General features: G+C 42.4%; 1 protein-coding gene across 1 annotated transcript in view; it reads right to left on the bottom strand.

Annotated features, from left to right (window-relative positions):
- Positions 1-4,871: 4,871 nt before the first annotated feature.
- The window catches only part of LOC131233813 (uncharacterized), a 40,100-nt gene continuing 21,748 nt past the window's right edge, over positions 4,872-23,223 (bottom strand). The window contains exon 7 of the mRNA XM_058230629.1: positions 4,872-5,828. Within this exon, the coding sequence (XP_058086612.1) occupies positions 5,287-5,828 (542 nt within the window). The 3' untranslated portion in view covers positions 4,872-5,286. The remainder of the gene's footprint in view (positions 5,829-23,223) is intronic.

Genomic DNA, 23,223 nt, shown 5'->3' with positions numbered 1-23,223 from the left:
AAAAAAAAAAAAAAAAAGACAAAAAAAAAATTAAAAAGAGGAAGAAAATAAAAAAAGCCCAGTGTGTGAATATGTGGTAAGTTAATAGAAGTGATGACTGGTTCTGCAAATCCTTGACATGGTTAAAGCTTGAATGGTAAGTACTCCCTTGTGGAGATTGTTATGGAGCATCATAATCTGCCAGAATGTCAAAGTTCTCAAATCTTCCAAGACTAATTCCTTGGGTACCCACAAGGAATGGTAAGTACTCCCTTGTGCGAGGTGGCTGTGGCGCTTCACTGTGTGTGTGTGTGAACGTAGAAGTGTGCATGAGATTCTAAAGTGGTCGACATATATGTGATCATGTTCGTTCATTAGTTGAGCCATATATATGAGAAACATGGACATTGTAAGTGTAAGAATTTGACTGTTGGATTCGAGTTGTAGGTGTTGGGATTGACGGTCAGGGACCATCTAAAGTGGGACCTTGATCCTGGACAAGATCTTTGAGGTTGGCAGCGAGTTTAGGACGGCATGTGTATCTAGAGACTGGTCACACAAGCAGGTCACTTGATTGGAGGACATGGACCCTGTATGTGTAGGTATGTGCTCATCTATGCATATGGAGTCAGAAAGGCATCCTCACACACTAGTTACATGATAGTTTTATTGTCCAGCTTAAATGTCAACATACAGGCCCTGTTTAGACACGACTTAAAAGTTCAAAGCTGTTTGGTGTCATTTAGCAACGTGGATTTTAGAACCTATGGAATCCAATGGATTCACAAAGTTGTAGAATCAAGAAGATTTTGCAAATCTGCTTTAAGGCTTGTTGTGCAGACTTCTTAGAAATTATGAAAAGTCAATGGCAGCCTTTATTGTTAATTTGAAAGGGGCAGGAATGTCCAAGCCTGTTCAACTATCTGTCTCCTAATTGTGCCTTCTAGATCTCGTTATATGTTAGAGATGATTGGATAATGCATTAAAATTTAAAATACATTATACCCATGTGGGATCCTAAACCCTAGGATATTTGGTCCATCCTCGACATGGGACATACCTTCGATTGTCCATTCCTCCCACCATTGATTAGTTGGTTAAAGATCATTGGATTTTAAAAAAAAGAGTTAATTTTTGGGAGGGTCAAAGGTGGGCCCACATGGTGGATAGTACAAATCAATAATTTGCCGAAATTGGAGATTAATCATCGTATTAAGCTAATACTCAAGGTCACAATTTGATTGGGTCAATATTGAAGATCAACAGTTAGAATGTCAAAGATGAAACACATCCGTGAGCTCATCTATGTATCATGAGAACCAAAGCCAGGAGAAACTTGGCAACACTCTATGTTCAATCAAACATGTGTGGCACATGGGTCCTTACTCTTGCGCGGGTGTTAGACTCTCAGGAGTTTCAACTCCCGGTCAAGGGTTCGAGTACCCATAGGTGGTGAAATTCCCCTAGCGTGAGTGTGTGGGGTGTGTGCGCGTGTGTTAAAAAAAAAAAAAAAAAAAAACGTGTGTGGCACATCTGATGGTTCAACAGGCTTTATGTGTGGCATATCTGATGAATCAACCGGCCTGATTTCTGTACCAAAAACAAATTCATATTGTTCCTAGGTCGGACGCCCCAAACATGTTTCAAGTTGCGAGGATCCTTACTCTTGCTCAAGGGTTCGAGTATCCATTGGTGGTGAAATCCCACTGCGGCCTGAGTTTGTGGGGTTGTGCGTGCGTGTGTAAAAAAAAAAGAGTGTGGAGTGTGACTCTCTCTCCCCCCCTCCCTCTCCTTCCTTACATACATTGCATACATTAATGTGTGTTGGGGGATGGCATCCACTCCCAACTGATGTTTATGGTGTGGCCCACCTAAGTCATGGATTAGCCCGATTTTTAGGCCCATGGCTCACCATGGAAGGATGCATCTGATTAATGAGATCAAGTAGTAATTTAAATGATTCTCAAAATCTCGCACAAACTTTTGTTATATATGGTAATGATTATAAGAAATCTCATGAAAGCCACAGTTGCCAAATTCACACCTTGCAAACTCTAATTTATTTTAGGGAATGTTTGGATTGTAAGTTACTTTAAATAAGCTACTTGTGCCTTGAGTAGCTTATTTTTATTTCTCCTTATTCAGTGGATAAGCATTTTTACTTATCAACCAAAAAGTAGAAAAATATGTTTGGCTTCCAACATCACATAAGTACATATCCTTCAATTTTGTTTGGTCCACCCTTATTATCCGTTGTCCTCATGTGAGGCCAACCTTTGATGTGGACCATATGTTGGGATTGATCACAAGCCGAAACATTGTTAGAGCACTTATGTGTCTTGAGCTTAACACTGAATGCGGTTAATCTAAATCTCGTAACATTTTCTGATTTATTTGATATTTGACAATTAAGAGGACTGAGCCAAGAATTCTCTTTCTTCATCATCAATCAAATCACTATTTGCAACCTAGGATTCTATTTCATCATCAATCCAATCACTGCTCATGTTTTTTTTTTTCCTTCTTCTTCTTCTTCTTCTTCTTATCAATGGATAGAAGACCATATCAACTGGTGTTCCATCTTGCAAATAGGGCATGTCTTGTTTAGGCAAAAATTTTGAAGGTTGGAAATATGAATCATAGTATTCATTCTTGTGGGAATGGGAATGAAAAACAAGAGATTTTTCGATAAATGGGAAACTTAAGATGCCCTGGGATGGAAATGAGGGAATGTCTATGATTCCTGGATTTAGTCGGATACAATTTGAGGGATTTTGACGTTGGGCCCATCTTCTCCTTTTTATGGTGAGATGATCAACCCAGCCTGGCCCCTTCCTTGATACAAAATTCCACATTTCTACTCCATAATCTCCGGGCTTGGAAATTTAATATTGGCTGTTGGTTGATTTTTTTCAACTGTTCATTTGTTTTGTACAACCACCGCCTGATTTTTATACCCGGCATATATTTTAAGAACCCATGTCTACACAGTGGGGATCTCGTTACCAAGGGCTCTCATATCACACAAGCGTGCCTCATCCCTCATCTGAGACCAATGCAGACCAGTTCAAGGAAAAAGCAACGCAAGTAGAAAAAGTGGGGCCCACACGGCAAGGCTAATAAACAGTAAACTTGCATTTTATTTATTATTTCAGTTGCAACTTTTTCATAAAAGAAAAATGGATGGTCATCATTCGTGGCCCACCTTCGGTAGATTATTCATCTTAAAGGCCCAACCTTTGACGTTGACCATCCATTTCGTGGGGCCCACCATCAATGATTGTCCATCATGTGGGGCCCACCCTTCATTGTCCACTGCCCTTCACGTGGAGCCCACTTTTGATATGGACCGTCCATATTGTGGGCCCTACCTTCAAAGTGGGTCATTCATCATGCAAGGTCCACCTTGTATGCAGGCCATTCATCATTAGGGGTGACCTTTGATGTGGACCATCTATTATGTGGTGCTCACTTTGATGTGGGCCATCCATCATGTGGAGCCAACCTTCAATGTCCACTACCCATCATGTGAAGCCCACTTTGATGTGGACTGTCCATGCGGGCCCCACCTTTGAAGTGGACCATCATTGTACAAAACCTACTTTGGATGTGGCCATTTATCATTTAGGGCCGTCCTTTGATATGGGCCTACATTATATGGGTCATCCATCATGTGGACCGGCCATTATGTGGGCCCCGCCTTTGATGTGGACTGTCTATCATGTGGACGTCTTTGATATGGACCGCCCACAACATGGAGAGGAGAGAAAAGTAGAGAAGTAATAAGTTACAAAGTAAAGAAAAAAAGACTCATGGGAATAAAAAGTAGCTTTCATCATGCAAGTTACTTTGGCAATTTACACTTGTCAAGTTAACTTTTTTTAAAAAAGTAATTTATTTGACTAACAAAAGTAAAAAATGAGAAATAAAAATAAAAAAGTAACCTTTTGAGTGGCATCGAAACAGGCCCTTGGTATGTAAATAAATTGCAGATACAGTCCCAAGTAATAAATGCTCAAGTTTGCTTCGAGTCCTAATTCCAATAAGATCCCCACGCCTTATTAGTCTATACTTCTTCTTAAAGAATACCTATGATTGAAAAGGTAAACCCACGACTAACATGATAACTCAAACAATCCAATGCTGAGTCGATTGATAAAGAAAAGTAACATTTTATAAAATATTTCTTTTTTCATTCAAGTAGTGGTATATAAATGTATCACGTATTTATAAAATTCCTTAAGAGTCTGAAAGCATAAAGCCTGAATTGCCTCTGAAAATCCCCTCATCGATGGATTAAGAAGGCAGAGCTAACTGCCCTTTTATTCTGGTATTGGGTAAATAAATAAATTATTTAAAAAGAAAGCATCTTAGCCGGGAACTTTCACCTCTCCAGCTAGCAGTAGTCAGATTGCGGCTAGCTTTGAGCATGAGATCCCGTGTCCGGGGGCACCATTCCTCCATTTCATTGCCTTACATATGGACGAGATCAGAACCATCCATTCAGTAGGTCCAATGGGCAATCCTAACCCTGCAAGTTCTGCACATGATAGGGCCATGCCTCAGCCAGAATTGCATCTTCCTTCTAACAAGCAATGGCATCTTAGCCATTTCCCATTGCATATTACACTAGAACAAGCCAAGAAAAAAAACACAATCACAAATCTCAGTCTTTTCGGTTGGGAGCTTGGGGGGAATCATGAATGAATTCCATTCAGTCTCCTAAGAAAAGACAAGGAATTTCTGACATTTGGGTACTGACTGCTAAAAAGAAATGTACATAGTTTTGTCACTGGTGAGATTTGAGCTATGGAAGACAAGGGGTGTGAGTGAGAATAGGGAGCAGTGAAAACGATGGGGTGGAGACTGGAGTAGGGCAAGCATTTTTCAGGTTAAGAGGAAAGAATGGGGGCCTATCATTTGATTAAAAGGAACAATCAATCTTTGATTTTACATAACAGCTCAGCTTCCTACTACTGCACCTATTTGACATTTCCTCCCAGCAGTGTGGGAGGATCCTGCTGATTTATCCAGTGCTCTAGACAATGCAATGGCACATCATAAATCATATTTCTTACACCCAACTGCCCCCCATAATCCTCCATGATTTTCTCATTCACCACATCCACTCCATATTGTACAATCAATGGTACCTGATCTCATGACCATTTCCTTTTTATTGCCCCATGATAATATGTTGCTGATGGGAGGAATTCCATCAGGACTTAATGGTCCCATAGTTGCACAACCCCCTTCTCAACAAGGCAAGGTCTGGTACCAAAATCTGCAACAAATGAAACAACACTGTTACTCTTTCTTGTTTCTTAATCTAACCCAATCTTTCCCATGGGGGGCCCTTGCTGCTGCTTTCCATGGCTTCTGCTGACTGACACTGGTCTTTTCTGGCAGTGTAGACGACACCATTGGGCCTAACAGCCTTGTAGAATCCACATTCCACTGCTTCGTAGTCACAGCCAAATCCCTTTCTGAATTGCTGGTAAATCTACTCACTGTGGGTACTGACGACATCATTGATCCTTGATGAATATGTTTTATGTCCAATTGATTTCTTTTCTTCTCAGTGGATGGGAGCTTTTCCCCTGGAGATATTTGGCCTGTACTTTTGACCAGATAACCAGGCTTGGTTGTTGATTTGTGTGTCATAGATAACACTTCTGTTTTCCCAATAGCAGGCCTCAACTTGAGGGATTTCATGGTCTTCTGTGATGCTTTCTTGGACCATTTATGCTTTCCACTGTTCTGGTCTTGCTTCCACATGACATTTGACTCGCTTGCAATCTCATAGAGTATTTTAGCGGCGGTCAGTAGCCTTGGAGAATTCCCAGCTGCTATCGAACAAGACTGATTTAGTGTTGACATTCACAGATGAATAAAGAAGAGACAAAATCTTTGCATAGCTATATAAACGTGTACTCAAAGATACACTTGGATATTAATCCAAGAAACAAAAGAAATAAGATGGCATTTTGGATGTACCTCAAATCACAAGTGAAATAGAACACCTAATGGTAGAACGGATGATCATCACCTTTTCATCCTTCCCTAGGGTGGAGGCCTTAGGGACACTACCATTCCTCAACATGGCACAAGACTCCAAAATTTGTATGGACCATGTGCTGGTGATGTCATGAAAAAGCGTTCATATCGGACTCTTTCAATTGAAGCGTCAGAACATATTCACCATGAAGTTCTCCTACCATCCTTTTTTTTTTTTTTCATTATGTAAATTTCTTTTGTCAAATCAAAGAAATCTCATTCCTCGTCTCCAAGTTTTTCTGCTACTCGGGACAGAATAAGGGAGCTTATGGAGAGATGAGATTGTTAGCAAGTATGGCGTCAATGAAGGGGGTCAGTGGGTTAGGGATTCTTCCTTATATAGGGCCTCTGGACTGTGGAGGGCAGTTGCTAGTTTGGGGGCCAAATTCAAAGAAGGGTTTAGATTCTCTTGGTGACGGTAAGATGAGTCACTTCTAGGAGGATGTTTGATTAGGAGAGGAACCATTTCTTGATGAGTTTCCAAGGTTAGTTAGACATAGCTTTGGAAGTGAAAATTCCTATTGTTCATTGTTTCTCTCTTTCGGGTGATAGAATGGTTTGGCTCCCCCCGTCGAAAGAATTTTATTGGATGACAAAGTGAATGATTTTATTTGGCTTTTGACGAGTCTTCAAGACAGGATAAGTTGGATCGCTTCTTGATTCAATAATTCTACGAGATGGTTCAAAGTGGCGCCCCACCAAGGTTTCGGCTTTTGCTTGGTTGTTTGGTAGGAACAAGGTGCTTACCAATGTTGTTAAAGTCGTTATCATATTGCAAATTGTAATAGGGGTTGAATCTTATCGACTTGCAAATGGTAAGATTTTTTCTGATTTACAAAAACATATATAAAAGACGTGTAAATCATAAAAGACTAAAAACTCATCAATCATCCATTTACTATCAATGTGTACTAATACACATCATGATATTATCAATTGGGAAAATGTATATTGTATACATATCATGATAGTAAAGGATTCTCGTCTTTTTCCTGTGTTTTCTTTCAAAAAATTCACCTTAAAAAATATACAAGAGTCCTTAAATTTTTGTACTTTCTTGAGTGTAGAATCATGTTAGAAAAAATGACATTCAATTCCATTGTGAATCAAAAGATATCTTGATTTCTTTATTTTGGGTTTTTGAATATCAAAATCCCCAAAAGAAAAAATAGGATATTTTTAATAGGACAGAGCCTTTTTCATATTTTATGAGCAAAAGGGTACAGAGAAAAGGAAAAATTGAATAAAAAATAATAATAAATTGATTTTTTAAAGTATTTTTGGGCCCATTTACGCAGTCTACAATTATCTTACGATTCGATACGATAATTGTACGATTATTTAGGATTTGTGATTTGGGTGGACGATTTGAATCATATGCCCATATGATACGATATGAATCGTACGATTCATATCGTGAATCGTGCAATTTTTTATAACATTGGTGCTTCCTATCGATAATCTTTGGAAGAGGTAGATGGTTATTCCTAACATCTATGTATTGTGCATACAGAACGCGGAATCGGTAAATCATTCGTTCATCCATTGTACATTTGCTCGAGAGGTGTGGGAGAGATTTTTCTCCCCTTTCAAGGTGTCTAAACCCTTGGTTGATGCTAGGGTACATAGAGGGCTTGTTTTTAGCATGGCACGAAGCGGAGGCGGTGTCGGTAAAAGGGTGGTTTGGAGGATAGCCATGTTGGCAGTTATTTAGGCTCTTTGGGGAAAAAGGAACATCAGTGCTTCCACAATCAATGTGGGTTTGTGCTGGATGTTTTTAGAAAGGTGACACTAGATGCCTTGGGTTGGACTTGTAGTTTGAAGGGTTTTGATGTATGTAATTCTTCTGTTGGGCTTTAGCTTTTAAGGTAATAAAAATTTTCATTACCTTAAAAAACTTCTGCCCCAAATCAGAGATTTGGGTATTATCCAAATGTACCCTAAGAAATGATCCTCGGATGGTTCATAATGGTACGAAGGAAAGAAATAACAACAGAATACAAATCAAACAGATTGACGGAGAACAACACAACACATGCTTTAAGCAGGAGGTAAGGAAAAAACATCATGGGAAAGTTTTTGAAAATGTACAGTAGCAGTTCATTCAATACATAAAAATGAGATAAGAAACAAAGCAAACAAAGAATATTGAAATTAAATAGAATAAATGTTGAGTATGAAATTTGGCCAAGTCATTCTCGCGCTCCAGATATTGCAGGTCATGCACCAGTGGTGCTCTTTTCTTTTCTTTTTCCGCATTGCACATCAATGGGATGACACAGTTTGGTTTCTAAGTGAAACAGTGATTTTTCGTGTTGCACACCAATTGGTTAACACACTTTGATTTCTAAGGGAAACAGTGGGTCGCACACCACCTCCAGAAGGGAGCACAAGATCTCACTTCTTCGGGATACATTTGTCAGACAACAGCTTGTACACCCAGCCTAGATCGAGAGCAAATGCTCTCCTAAGAGCATGATATGATATCCACCAACTTCCAGACTAACAATAATTACGACTCGTCCGACCAGCTTGTGTAACATGTGTCCAAACCCGTCATTTGAGTTGGAAATAACTGCCTAACAGCTTCTTAGGCTGATATGATATCTACTGACTTCCAGACTGACAAGAATTACGGAGTCCAAAACCACCATTTGAGTGGAAAATAACTGTCTAACAGCTTCTTAGGCTGAAAATAACAACCTTTAGGAAACCCCCCAACCCCCACACCCCCCCCCAAAAAAAAAGGCCTATGAGGGCCCCAAGGGTCCTCATTTCCAATATTCAACTCTTTCGAGGAACGCCTGTCGGTTTCTCTGGTTAGAAGTTCAAAATTTCTTGCTTTCTTCTCCTAGGTGATATTATCGGTACTGCCAGGTTAACGATACCGAAATTGCTGGAAGTTTAAAAATGTCCAAATATCGTTGATATTTTCGAGAACATCGGCGATACTTGGCAATATTATCGATATCAACGATATTATTGATATCAGTGATATTTTGAAAAAAATCCCTTATAAAAACATCGAGAGAGAGAGAGAGAGAGAGAGAGAGAGAGAGAGAGAGAGAGAGAGATTTCGCGTCTACCCTGCACTTCCACCTGAATTTCGCCATGGCTAGGGTTTCATTAAACAAGCATGGTTCAGGGAAAATACGGAAAATACGAGTAATAAAAAAAAGAGACCGTGCTGCGGCGACGATGACCGAGCTGCAACGACGATGACAACTGTTGCGACGACCACGATGACCGAGGATAGTTTCAAAAGGAAAGGAACTCATATGGATTCTAACCAGACCCTCTCTGGTATCGACGAGCGAGATTGGAACGTGGTTCCCTCTTCACGACGCAATCAGAAGCCGGTGGGTGATAATCGGAGCAAGTACTCATCCTACCCCACACTATTCGTTAAAGGATATCCCCATGGCTGGTTTCCCTTAAACTTAGAGAAGATTTTTGGCCGAGCGGGTGTTGTAATGGACGTCGTAATGCCTAGAAATAGAGATTCCGGGGCTTATCGCAGATTTGCTCTGGTCCGCATGAGCAGCGAAGCGGAACTGGCTAGGGCGGTGGCCATGCTCCACGGAGTTAGTTATGACGGAAAAATGTTAGTTCAGAGGGCGCGTTTCGGCCCGGAAACCCTCCCGTCCACTACTCGCCTGAAGCGACCCTCCAGTAGAGCATCCAAACCCCCGAACCATCGGCCCGCCCCTCTTGGGCTGCCCCTGAGACAGTGCTCCGTCGGACTTTCTTTCAAAGATGCCCTCAAGGGTCCGAACAATTCGAACCCGCCTAACCCACCGCAGAAAGATCCCTTGCCTAATCCTCTGCAGAAGGAGCTCCCGACCTCTCCGAACAGCTCCGACAATGATGGTAAGGCAGACAATCATTCCGACTTCTCTGTATCTATAAATCAAGCAACTTTTGAGAAGAATAGTGCTGAACTGGCCAAATTGGTGGTGATCATAACGGAAGATGGAGCGTTAATACCGGCAGTTAGATCATGGATTAGAGATTGCACAGGCTTTCAATACGTTAACTCCGATATCAAACCATTGGGTTACAACACCCTGTGGGTGTGTGTCTGTCCTGGGTTAAACCCAGATATGTTAACAATGGCAGGGCATTTGCACGCCCCTGGCCCAGTAAAGAAAATCATGGCGTGGGAGGAGTTCTCTATCTTTGGTAAGTAGAATATCTGGGTTCTTATTTGGGACGTTCCAATGGAGTGCTGGTATGATGAATTTCTCATCCAAGCCGCATCAACTCTAGGATTTCTCCTTGAAATCGATTCTAAGACTCAGCTGGGAGTGGAATTGGGTGTTATTAGGGCTAGAGTTAGAAGAGAAAAAGGCTCTTCCCTCCTGTCTCATGTCTGAGTTAAGGTTGCCAATAGGGTCATTTCTCTCCCTGTCCAGAAGGAAATTACCGGAATGATTCACCCAAGATGGGGTGATGTTTGGAGTTCAAGGGTGCCGGCGGAGCAGCAACCAGTTTACATGCGGGAGGACCCTAGAGGAGTACTGGCCCCTTACTCCTGCGGACCACTGGTGCCAATGGATATTAATTCTCCTGCAGCAAACGTTTCTCTGGGCGGCGTTAAGCCTTTTCAAAGGAGACGTGACAGCCCCTCATCCCACTCGAAGTCTCGTATGACAGTCGAAATCCCAGGCGCTGGCGAAAATATCGTTCCTTTATCAGAGAACGAGACACGTGTTCGGGATCATCAGATCTCCAACGCGGATGATCTTTCTTCGATTTGCTCAGCCATCATTGAGACACGTGGCCATCCGTATAATCGCCTCCCGAGAAATATTTATGACGAAACTGCTTCAGGTAGGAGATCGCGACACGGGTCACCCGAATGGTTGATTGACGGTAGCAGCGCTGGCCACTTGGAAGTGCAGACGTCAGCTCCTACACTTCTCTCACTGATATCGGGTCCGTGGAAGCGGGTCCGTTCGCGACCCGAATCTGTTTCTCTCCAGGCATACGAGGATCCCTTAAACTACCCAAATTTGTCCCTTTTAACCCTAGACCCATTCTCATTCCACACCCGATCTTAATCGACATTCCTATCCCAGATGGCTTCACTCCCTCAAACGTCCCTCAGCTTTCATCCCACAACCCTTCTCCTTCAACCCAGGCCGATGACATCTCCAGAGGAGATATCTTTGATGACATGTTGTCTGATTCCATCGACGCCTCTCCCTTCCCTTCAACCCCAGAACATTCACAGTCCAACAGCGGAGACTGGGCGGACCTGGGTCCCATTACCTTATTCTAGGAGGAAATCCCCAGGGATGTGATAGTCGCGGAACCTCTTCAGATGTGTTCAGAGATTCCATATCAGCATGAGGGAGACAACTCAATAGTACGCATGGCAGGAAAGAGTAGGGAGGAAATTTACGAAGAAATCCATGACAAAAAATGGATCCGTGATGCAGAGGGTTGTGTGGGCCGACCGCTGGGCCTCTCTTTTGGGAACCGACCGGAAGACTACACAGGCCTCTTTTAGTTCATTGAGAATAGGGGCAGGCCTTTACCCCCTGTTAAGCATCCTGCTAAATAGGTCTCCAGGTCTATTAGCAATAGAGAACTTCTCCGCCTTTGTCTTCCACGTCCTCTGCTCGTCGTGGACAAAAGGGTACTCGGGGCAGATCGGTTCCCCAATGATCATTCTCTCTTGGAATGTTAGGGGGGTTGGCTCTAAGCAGAAGCGGAGCCTTATCAAAGGCTCTATCAGGAGAAAAAAGCCGGACATCATTCGTCTTTAGGAAACCAAAGTTCCTTCCTTCTCTGCAACGTTACTAGCCACCCTATGGGGCCCTGCGGATGCTCGGTTCGTTTCCTTGGATGCAAAAGGGTCTTCGGGAGGCATCCTCATCGCCTGGAAATCCTCTAAGTGGGACTTAGAGGCCTCTTGCTCTGGATCCTTCTCCAAAGCGGTTATTCTTCAAGATAAGTTCTCTCCGTTCCATTATATCATCATTTCTGTTTACGGTCTTAACGACGACTCTTTAAGATCCAATTTCTGGGATGAACTGACTGCCGTTAGACAGTCCTTTTCAAGCCCTTGCTGCTACGTGGGTGACTTCAATGTCATTCGTTTTGCGGACGAACACTCTCGGAAGAGGCGTTCCACCCTGGCCATGCAAGCCTTCTTTGATTGGATTCAGGACTAGGAACTCGTTGACCTCCCTCTGGATGGTGTCAGATTCACCTGGTCGAACGGTCGAAGGTTGCAGACTCAGTCCAGACTTGACAAATTCCTCCTGTCCACGGATTGGATAGAGGAATTCCCCACTGTGTCTCAATCGGCCCTGCTTAGGACGACTTCGGACCATTGCCCTATTCTCCTCTCAGTCGTTGATGCTGATTGGGGCCCTAAGCCTTTCAAATTCAATTCGGCTTGGATCAACATTGTCGGCTTCAAGCAGTTGATTGTGGAATGGTGGGACTCTTTCCACGTTCATGGTTTCGCTGGTCACAGCCTACTCTCCAAATTGAGACTCCTCAAGGAGAAAATTAAAGTCTGGAAGACTGAAGTTCTTAGGAAGAGAGAAATTAAATCCCAAAGCTTATTCGTTGAGTTGCACCAGATTGATTCCAGGGTCGAAGGTGATATCCTATCTTCGGAAATATTAGCCAAACGAATCCAGATTATCCAAACCTTATCTTCTAGAGCCCTCGAGGATGAAGTAACTTGGAAGATCAAATCGCGGGCGAGGTGGATATCTGAAGGAGACAAAAATACTAAATACTTCCACAGTTTAGCGAACATGAAAGCCCGGGCAAAGGCCATCCACAACATCATGGTTGATGGCACACAGATTGAGGACAGAAGAAATCTCCAAGCTTGCTGTGGATCATTTTTCCTCTCTCGTTTCTTTTGAAGGATGGACAAGACCCCTCTAGGATGGGACCCCTTTTCTCTCTCCTCGACTCGGACGCCCTTTCTCTGGAAATTCCATTCTCGGAAGAAGAGGTTAAATCGGCTCTTGAGGCTTTAGAAGGAGATAAATCCCCTGGGCCTGATGGGTTCCCCATGTCTTTCTTTCAGCATTTTTGGGACATTGTTAAATTTGATGTCATGAACTTCTTGTCTGAATTCTATCCTCTATCTAAAGGATTAGGAGCTTCCTTCATCGCCCTTATTCCCAAAGCCGCAGGTGCTACCTCATTTTCCCAATTCAGGCCCATTAGTTTGATTGGCGGCCCCTACAAAATTCTGGCAAAGATCCTATCTACAAGACTCTCCTAAGTGATGGGCAAACTGATTTCCAAGTATCAAAATACTTTCATAAGAGGTAGACAGATTGATGGGGCCCTGATAGCAAATGAAGTTCTTCACACTTGCCATAGATTTGGAAAGAAGAGCGTGTTTTGTAAGCTCGACATTGAGAAGGCTTACGACCACGTCGACTGGGGTTCCTGCATTACATGTTACTTCGAATGGGTTTTGGTGTTAAATGGAGAATGTGGATCAAGGCCTGCGTTGAATCATCGCATTTCTCCGTCCTTCTCAACGGCATTCCGAAAGGATTCTTCCCTAGTTCGAGGGGTCTTCGTCAGGGCGACCCCCTCTCCCCCCTTCTTTTTCTCCTGGTTGCTGAGGCCCTCTCTCAGTTGCTGCAAACGGGCCAAAGCTGTCGGCTCTTCCGGGGTATTTCGATGCCAGGCTTACTTACTCCGATTTCCCATATTCAATTCGCTGATGACACGCTTATTATGATCGAAGCAGACTCTGACGCAATCTATAACCTGCACACTACTCTTAGATGCTTCGAGGCAGTCTCTAGCCTGAGAATAAATATGGCCAAATCCAAGATCTTTGGGGTCAATGTGTCGGAGATTAACTTGAATCGGTACGCTGATCTCCTCGGTTGCTTGCCTGCTTCGTTCCCAACGCTGTTTGTTGGTCTGCTGCTAGCTATCGGGGCCCTGCTGACTTCGATGTGGGACAAGATCGTTGACAAATTTCAAAAGATGCTGGCCAGATGGAAATGTAGATATCTATCTATGGGAGGTAGGCTCACTCTCATCAAAGCTGCCTTATCCAACATCCCTACCTACTTCATGTCTCTCCTCATTTGCCCTCCTGCTGTCCTGTCTCGCATCGACAAACTGAGAAGAGATTTCATGTGGTGCGGCAAAGAAAATCATCATAAGTTCCATCTGCTGGACTGGTAGGATATCTGTAGGCATTTCCAGGATGGACGTGCAAGTGTCAAAAACTTGAAGGTTATGAACAAGGCCCTATTGGGCAAATGGACCTGGAGACTGGGTTCTGAGCCGACGGCCTTATGGAATATAATCATCAAAAACAAATATGGTACATCTCACGGAGAGTGGTGGACCAAAGATTTCACCTCTTACAGAGCCTCCCGCATCTGGAAGGGTATATTGCGGTCTAAATCCAATGTTGTTCAGAATACTGCCTTCCATTTGGGGAACAGGGTGGCAATCAAATTTTGGGATGACCTTTGACTGGGGGACAGAAAGTTGAAGGAATGCTTCCCCTCTATTCATCGCCTTGCCGTTAACAAGGACAGCGTTATCGCCGATTTATTTTCTTAATCAACATCCGGAATAGTGTGGGATATTAGATGCTATAGAAGCCTTCACGACTGGGAGGCCACCGATTAATCTGCCTTACTCGAGCAGTTATCCAAGGTCTCCTCGATCCAATCTGAGCCGAACAAAATTCTCTGGACGAGAGACAAATCTTCCTGTTTCTCAGTCAAATCTCTTTATGATGCTCTCACGCCCCCTCCCCCCCTCACATCCTTCGCCAGCCCGTTTATCTGGAAGTATCCCGTCCCTCCAAAGCTCCTTTGCTTTGGTTGGTTGGCGGCTAAAAATCGGATTCTCATAATATACAACCTCAAGAAGAAAGGGATGCAGCTTGTAAACATCTGTCTGTGTTGCATGGTGAGCGACAAATTAGTGGATCACCTCTTCGTCCATTGCCCCTTTGCCACTCTAATTCGTCAGGATTTTTTTTTCTTGGTTCGGTATCAGTGGGTGCGTTCCGGCTTCTGCCTATTCCTTGCTGGCGTACTGGCATGGGTTCAAGTTGGGTAAGGTCAAATCTAAGGTGTGGAAGATGGCTATTCTAGCCATATGGTGGGCGATTTGGAAAGAAAGGAACGACAGATGCTTCAACAACTCTCAATCTTCTCCTCTTGTCGTGGGTTCAAGGGCTAAAAGTTTATTTATTGAATGGGCAGCCAATTTTTCCTCTCTTAGCAGGGTGTCCCAAAACGGTTACGTATCGGCCGTAACCGTTACGTAACGGTAACGGTGGTACCCGTTACGCGTTTCGGGGTCGTATCGGCCGAGTCCATATTCTGTACACGTAACGGCCGTTACGGGACCGTTACGGGCGTAACGGCCGTTACTGACCCGTAACGGCTGTTACGGGCCTTTGAAAAAAATAAAAAATAAAAAAAATACAAACATACCTGTTTTCCTTTATTTTCTTCTTCTTCTTCTTCTTCTTCTTCTTCTTCTGCGGCTGCGGCTACGGCCCCGGCTCCGGCTGAGGTTGAGGCTGCGGCTGCGGCCCCGGCTGCGGCCTTCTTCCTCTTCTTCCTCTTCTTCTTCTTCCTCTCTCTCTCTCTCTCTCTCTCTCTCTCTCTCTTCCTTTCCTCTTTCCCTCTTTTTTCTTCTCTTCTTTCCCTCTTTTCTTTTCGGTTTCCCTCTTTCTGTTTTTTTTTTTTTTTTTCAGGCGTACCGCGCACCAGCTAGGGTACGTGTAACGCTAAGACGAGCGCTGACACTCCTCGAGCTCCGAGTTGTACGAACGGCTCAAAGGAGATCAAAGTTACGTGGGCTCCACAGTGATGTATTTATTACATCTACACCGTTCATCTATTTTCAGAGATCATTTTAGAGCACTACCCCAAAAATGAATTATATCCAGCGATCATCTGGACGGCACCAAAAATAGCAGCGGAGATAATATTTTCACCGTAAAACAATTCGTAGGCCCACGGTAACGTTATTTTCCATCCAATCTGATTTGATCAGACCTGAGTGGGCCCCACCATGATGTATATATTTTATGCATGTCGTCCATCCATTTTGCCACGTCATTTTACATCAGGATCTAAAAAATTAATAATATCCAAATCTCATGTGGACCACACCATGGAAACAGTGGTTATAGAATGCTCACCGTTAAAAATTTCTTAAGGTCCATTGTAATGTTTATTTTCAATCTAACTTATTAATTGAGTCACGCTGACGTGAATGAAGAGAAAACACACATGTCACCTTAATCTAAAACTTTTGTAGCCTCTAATAAATTTTTAATGGTGAACGTTTAATTAGTGTTGTTTCTTATGGTGCAGTCCACCTGAGCTTTGGATGTGCCTCATTTTTGGGCTCATGCCCTAAAATTATTTGGCAAAATGGATGGACGGTGTGGATATAACACATTCATCACGGGTGGGACCCAAAAAACTTTGACACGTGTGCTACGCTTCACAATCTGAGTCCTGCCTAATTCGAGCCTTAAAAAATTGTACACGAGACATATATTAACTTAAAATTTAGCAATTAAATTATGAATTGCAATTGCTAACTAACAATGCCAAAATCAAATTGTTTGAATAGTTTTAATTGTTAATTTGTGGACTTTTATTTTTTAAAATAGGGTCTTTTGATTTTTTTTCATGATTCACTATCCAATAAATGTCCACAAATTCATAAGTGGGATAATGACAATAAATTGCATGAATTTGAGGCCGATTTGGTGTATAGATTGGTCCTCCAAGTCAGCCCCAAATTGACAACGCCATCTACCTAAATTTAATTTCATTTTTTTTAAGAACTATTGGGAGAAATGATATCAAGTTGTTAAATATATAAATTAAATATTTAAAAAATTAAATATATAAATTTTGTAGTCAAATTCAGGTTATCTGGTTCATAAATTCATTAGACAGTTCGATACAACTTCTCACTAAAGAGTGGACCGTTACACCACCATAAACATGTTCCAATTTATAAATGAATGCATATTTGGAATGCTTAGAATATTCTGGATTTAATCTATATTTTTTCATATTTTTTTAGCAAAAAAATTTTTTTGCACCGCTACGGGCCGTTACGCCCCCATATCCGTATCGGTTTTGGAGGGCACCGTTACGCCAACCGATACCGATACGGGACACCTTGTCTCTTAGGGACTTTAATTTTCTTTTTCTAGGCATGTGATGTCGGCTTCTGCTATCTCAGCAGTTGCCCACTGTTTTTTTCTCCTCTTCGTTTTAATATATTCTATCGTTACTTTTAGGTATCGGTGATACATCAATAATATCCCTGATACCCGGGAAACATCTGTAGATAAGCAAAAATTGATTTAAAAAATTGGGAAAATTTTCAAAAACTCCAAAAAAAAAAAAAAAAGGAAATAAAAACTCCATTGTTTAGGATTTTTTTTTTTTTTTTTCCTTTTTTGGAATTTATTCCTTGCGTGATTTCAGTTGCTCTTGGTTTTTATTGTATTAAAGTTTGGATTTGGGGAGAAGTCTTGAGTCTAGACTTGAGATGAAAATGGCCGGAACTCAAAGGTGATAAAAAAAAAAAAAACCCATAGAAACTTTCTTTTTCAAATGCAGTGTTTTAAATAGCTTACTCTAGGTAGCATGTACCTTATGCTACGGTAACATAAACTTAGCCTTGACGCCTTGTAGCTCATGAAAATAGCTTAAGTCGCATGTAGCCTACACTACATACTAATTCACACATGCTACATGCTCCATTGCCTAAACTATATGCAATATAACTTACACTGCAAGTTATTTTTCCCAAAAGCAAAAATTAATTAGTATTTTCAATGATTTATTACTACCTATTTGGATGTATATTATACACTACTGCTAGTTTGTGTTTTGTTGCACCAGATATAATGAATTTCATAACTAATTAGTCTAATTTGGTGCAAAATATCATGATATTTGGGGCAGCCAAGCGCAACTTATTAATTAAAGTCTAGAATTAGTATGTAGCTTACACTACACACTATGTAGCTTACGCCTCATGCTTCAGAGGAATGAATGTTATGCTACCTGCTATTCGCTATTTAAAGCATTGTTCAAATGTTAGCATGGATTGCAATGGAAATCCATGTCTATACACATGGTTCTCATGCATTGACATGAATTTATGGCAAAATAAATAAATAAATAAATTAACATTTAAGTGAAAAATGGGAGAATTTAGTGAAATCCTAATTTTTCCATTTTAATATTGTAAAGTATGTGTTTTTCACTGTTAATTAATGTAGAAATTTTCTATATTAAGGATTCTTGGTTTATCTATTGATTGGCTAAATTTTTTATATATTTATGTTATGTCGACTTTTTTTGACAGCATATGGTTAGGCCCCATAAAAAGGAAACTTATTGTGTATAGTTTTTTTTGGCAATATTTTAATTCCTACATGTGTAAACAAACATCTCCTAAAGTTTCATTGGGAAATTCCACCTTTTTCCCAACACTTTGCCAATGTTTCCTTCATACAGCAATATTTTTCTGAGTATCGACGATAATATTGGCAAAACTAATCCTTCAATATATATATATATATATATATATATATATATATATATATATATATATATATAAACTAATACATGTTTTTGTATCCACGATCATGTATACATGTAACGATATCGCTGCTTTGAACATTACTCCTCGCTTTGTGCGATTGAGACAAGGTAAGAAGCATTAAAGGACTCGAACCCTATTCAGAGGGCCTTCACATGCTTGTTTGAGCATGCTCAAAAGGTCTCAAGCACCTCCTCCACAGCCCCTTTAGGAAGGTCCCACACTCCTTGATAGGGTAGTCTTCCTCCCTAATTAGGGTAGTCCTCAAAGAAGTTGTCCACCCTTGCCTGACTCCTTCAAGAAGGCTTTGTGCCACACTTCTGAGCTAGCTAAGGCCAATCTCAATTGCATCCCCTGATCATAAGGCATTAAGGGCTGTGCTCCTCGCTTTCCAGGCTGCCCTCCTTATAAAGGGGTCGCCCTCCTGCTTGTAATGCAGTTCGATCAATTCGTTTAATCATAACTAGCATATGAGACCCTTGGCAATGCTGGATTTTTTTGCTTGTGTACGCCCCAAGACTACATGATTATCTAAAGCCGATGCTTCTCATGATATATGATATGCATACTTTGCCAGTATCTTGACACCCAGCTGGCCAAACAAGATGCCTAAACGCCAAAGGCTCGCTAGTACCTCAGCCGAACCCATGATTTGGATACCCTGAAGATAGAAAGACCATAGAGCAGGAGTTACATGCATCATTTGGACACCCTGCCATCGTCTTTGTTCTTTGTAATCAACCCACAACCATCTCAAATCCGTTGTTGGAACCATCTTCAATCTGCCATCAAAGATCCATCGCCGGAATCCTCTCAGATATGCCACCTCAGATACTCGTTGGAACTCTCTCATACCTACCGCCACCACTCACCATCAACAGGAACCACCTCCCGTGTCATCAGAACCTGCCTTCATTTACACTGGTGGAGCTCACTACTTCCCACTATTTACCGGTTGTTGCTTCTTCTGACCAATGACACTTCCTATTAGCGATTTAATACAAACCCAGAAAGGGGAAGCAAATAGAGCAAAGAAAAGAAGAAAGAGGTTGTGGGAAAGGACCCAACAATCCTCTAGCCGAATGCTAGAGCTCTCTACTTCCCTCTATTCATCGGTTGTTGCGTCTCCTGACAAATGACACTTCCCATTGGCGATTTAATACAAACCCCGAAAGGGGAAGCAAATAGATCAAAGAAAAGAAGAAAGAGGGAAAAGGACCCAACAATCTTCTAACTGAATGCAAGACTATGAGCAAGCTCAACAGTCTTTTAGTCTTTAACTAGAGATCAACAGTCATCTAAATTCTAACGTTGTGTATAAATATGTATCTATCCTTCTCAATGAATACACAACTTCCCGCAATGTAGTCCCTGCATTAGCACTGACCAAGAACGAAACCCTACATGTTCCAAGAAAAAAAACACTTCAATTGGAAATTCTTGCCAGTTTGCAAGAACATTTATTTTTATTTTTTAATTAACGAGAGAATATATTAAAAACGAAGAGAGGAAATACAGAGGGCAGCTGTTGAGATAGTAGAAGCGAAAATTACAAGCCTAGGAAATTAAAGTCCCTAAGATAAGAAACATTGGCAGCCCATTCAAGAATTAATCTTTTAGCCCTTGAACCCACAACGTGAGGGGGAGAATGAGAGTTGTTGAAGCATCTGTCGTTCCTTTCTTTCCAAATCGCCCACCAAATAGCTAGAATCGCCATTTTCCACACCTTGGATTTAACCTTACCCAACCTAAAGCCGTGCCAATAAGCCAACATGGAATAGGCAGAAGCATGAACGCATCCGCTGACGCTGAACTGGGAAAAAAAGTTCTGACGAATTTGCGTGATAAAGGTACAATGGACGAAGAGGTGGTCCACTGATTCGTTGCTCTCCAAACAACAAAGGCAAATGTTGACCAACTGCATCCCTTTCTTCTTGAGATTGTCTATAGTGAGGATCCGATTTTTTGACACCAACCAACCAAAGCATAAGTACTTAGGAGGGACGGGGTGCTTCCGGATAAAAAGGCAGGCGAAGGTTGTGTCGGGGGGATGGGCGCGAGAATAGCATAGGGAGATTTGACTGAGAATCTGGAAGATTTGTCTCTCATCCAGATAATTGTCCTGCTCAGATTGGATCGGGGTGACCGAAGATAACTGATCAAGAAGGGCCGCATAATCTGTAGCCTCCCTATCGTCAAGGTTTCTGTAGCATCTAATATCCCACACCGTCCCAGAAGTGGATTGAGAGAATAAATCAGCGATAACGCTATCCTTGTTAACAGCAAGGCGATGAATAGAGGGGAAGCATTCCTTCAGCCTTCTATCCCTCAGCCAGAGGTCATCCCAGAACCTGATTGCCGCCCCGTTCCCCAAATGGAAGGCAGTATTCTGAACGACAGTAGATTTGGACAGCAAAATACCTTTCCAGATGCGGGAAGCTCTATAAGAAGTGGACTCCTTTGTCCACCACCCTCATTGAGACGTACCATATCTGTTTTCGATAATTATGTTCCATAAGGCTGCCGGCTCTGATCCCAATCTCCATGTCCATTTGCCCAAAAGGGCCTTGTTCATAGCCTTCAAGTTTTTAAACCTCGCTCCACCATCCTGGAAATGGCGACAAACATCCTGCCAGTCCAGTAGATGGAACTTGTTTTGATTTTCTTTGCCGCACAACAAGAAGTCTCTTCTCAGCTCGTCAATACGAGACAAGATTGAAGGAGGACAGATAAGGAGAGACGTGAAGTAGGTAGGGATGTTGGACAGGGCAGCTTTAATGAGAGTGAGCCTACCTCCCATAGATAAATATCTGCATTTCCATCTGGCCAACATCTTTTGAAATTTCTCAACGACCTTGTCCCACATCGCGGTTGGCGGGGTCCCGATAGCGAGCGGCAGACCAACGAACAACGTCAGGATGGAGGCAAGCGAGCATCCGAGGAGATCAGCGTACCATTTCATATCGATCTCCGAGACATTGACCCCAAAGACCTTGGATTTGGCCATATTGATTCTCAGACTTGAGACAGCCTCGAAGCATCTAAGAGTGGTGTGCAGGTTGAAGATTGCTTCGGAGTCCGCTTCAATCATGATAAGAGTGTCATCAGCAAATTGAATATGGGAAATCGGAGTAGGTATTCCCGACATCGAAATACCCCGGAAGAGCCGAGAGCTTTGGCTCATTTGCAGTAACTGAGAGAGGGCCTCAGCGACCAGGAGAGAGAAGGGGGGGAAAGGGGGTCGCCCTGGCGAAGACCCCTCGAGCTGGGGAAGAATCCTTTAGGAATGCCGTTGAGAAGGACCGAGAAATGCGAGGATTCAACGTAGGCCTTGATCCACGATCTCCATTTAACACCAAACCCCATACGGAGAAGCATATAATGCAGGAAACCCCAGTCGACGTGGTCGTAAGCCTTCTCGATGTCGAGTTTACAGAACACGCTCTTCTTTCCAGATATGTGGCAAGAGTGAAGAACTTCGTTTGCTATCAAGGCTCCATCAATGATCTGTCTACCTTTAATGAAAGCATTTTGATACTTAGAAATGAGCTTGTCCAACACAGAGGAGAGTCTTATAGAGAGAATTTTCACCAAAATTTTATAAGGGCCACCAATCAAACTGATGGGCCTGAATTGAGAAAAAGAGGTAGCACCAGCGGCTTTGGGGATAAGGGCGATGAAGGAAGCTCCTGTTCCTTTGGATAACTTGCCTCTAGAGTGGAATTCAGAGAGGAAGTTCATGACGTCAGTTTTAACAGTATCCCAAAAGTTCTGAAAGAAAGACATGGGGAACCCATCAGGCCCAGGGTATTTGTCTCCTTCCATTGCGTCAAGAGCCGATTTAACCTCTTCTTTCGAGAACGGAGCTTCCAGAGAAATGGCATCCGAGTTGAGGAGAGAGAAAAGGGGTCCCATCTAATAGGGGTCTTGTCCATCCTTCAGAAGAGAGAAGAGAGGAGAAATGATCCACAACAAGCTTTGAAATTTCTTCTCCGTCCTCGACCTGTCTGCCGTCAACAGTGATGCTGTGGATGGCCTTAGCCCGAGCTCTCATGTTAGCTAAACTATGGAAGTATTTTGTGTTCTCGTCTCCCTCAGAAATCCACCTCGCCCGCGATTTGATCTTCCAGGTTACTTCGTCTTCAAGGGCTCTGGAGGATAAAGATTGGATTATCTGAATACGTTTGGCTAAAAGGTCTGAAGATAGGATATCACCTTCGACACTAGAACCGAGCTGGTGCAGCTCAGCAAATAAGCGTTCGGATTCAATTTTTCTCTTCCTAAGAACATCAGTCTTCTAGGCTTTGATTTTCTCCTTGAGAAATCTCAGCTTGGAGGCAAGTCTGTGCCCAGCGAAGCCATGAACTTGAAAAGAGTCCCACCACTTCGTGATCAACTGCTTGAAATCGTCAATGTTGATCCAGGCCGGATTGAATTTGGAAGGCTTAGGGCCCCAATCATCATCAACCACCGAGAGGAGGATAGGGCAGTGGTTGACCTCGGTAGGGCTGATTGAGACATAGTAGGGAATTCCTCAATCCAATCCATTGATAGGAGGAACCTGTTAAG

The sequence above is a fragment of the Magnolia sinica genome, chromosome 18 (assembly GCF_029962835.1).
Source record: "Magnolia sinica isolate HGM2019 chromosome 18, MsV1, whole genome shotgun sequence".
NCBI classification, from domain to species: Eukaryota; Viridiplantae; Streptophyta; class Magnoliopsida; order Magnoliales; family Magnoliaceae; genus Magnolia; species Magnolia sinica.
This window is presented reverse-complemented; position numbering and strand designations above follow the sequence as displayed.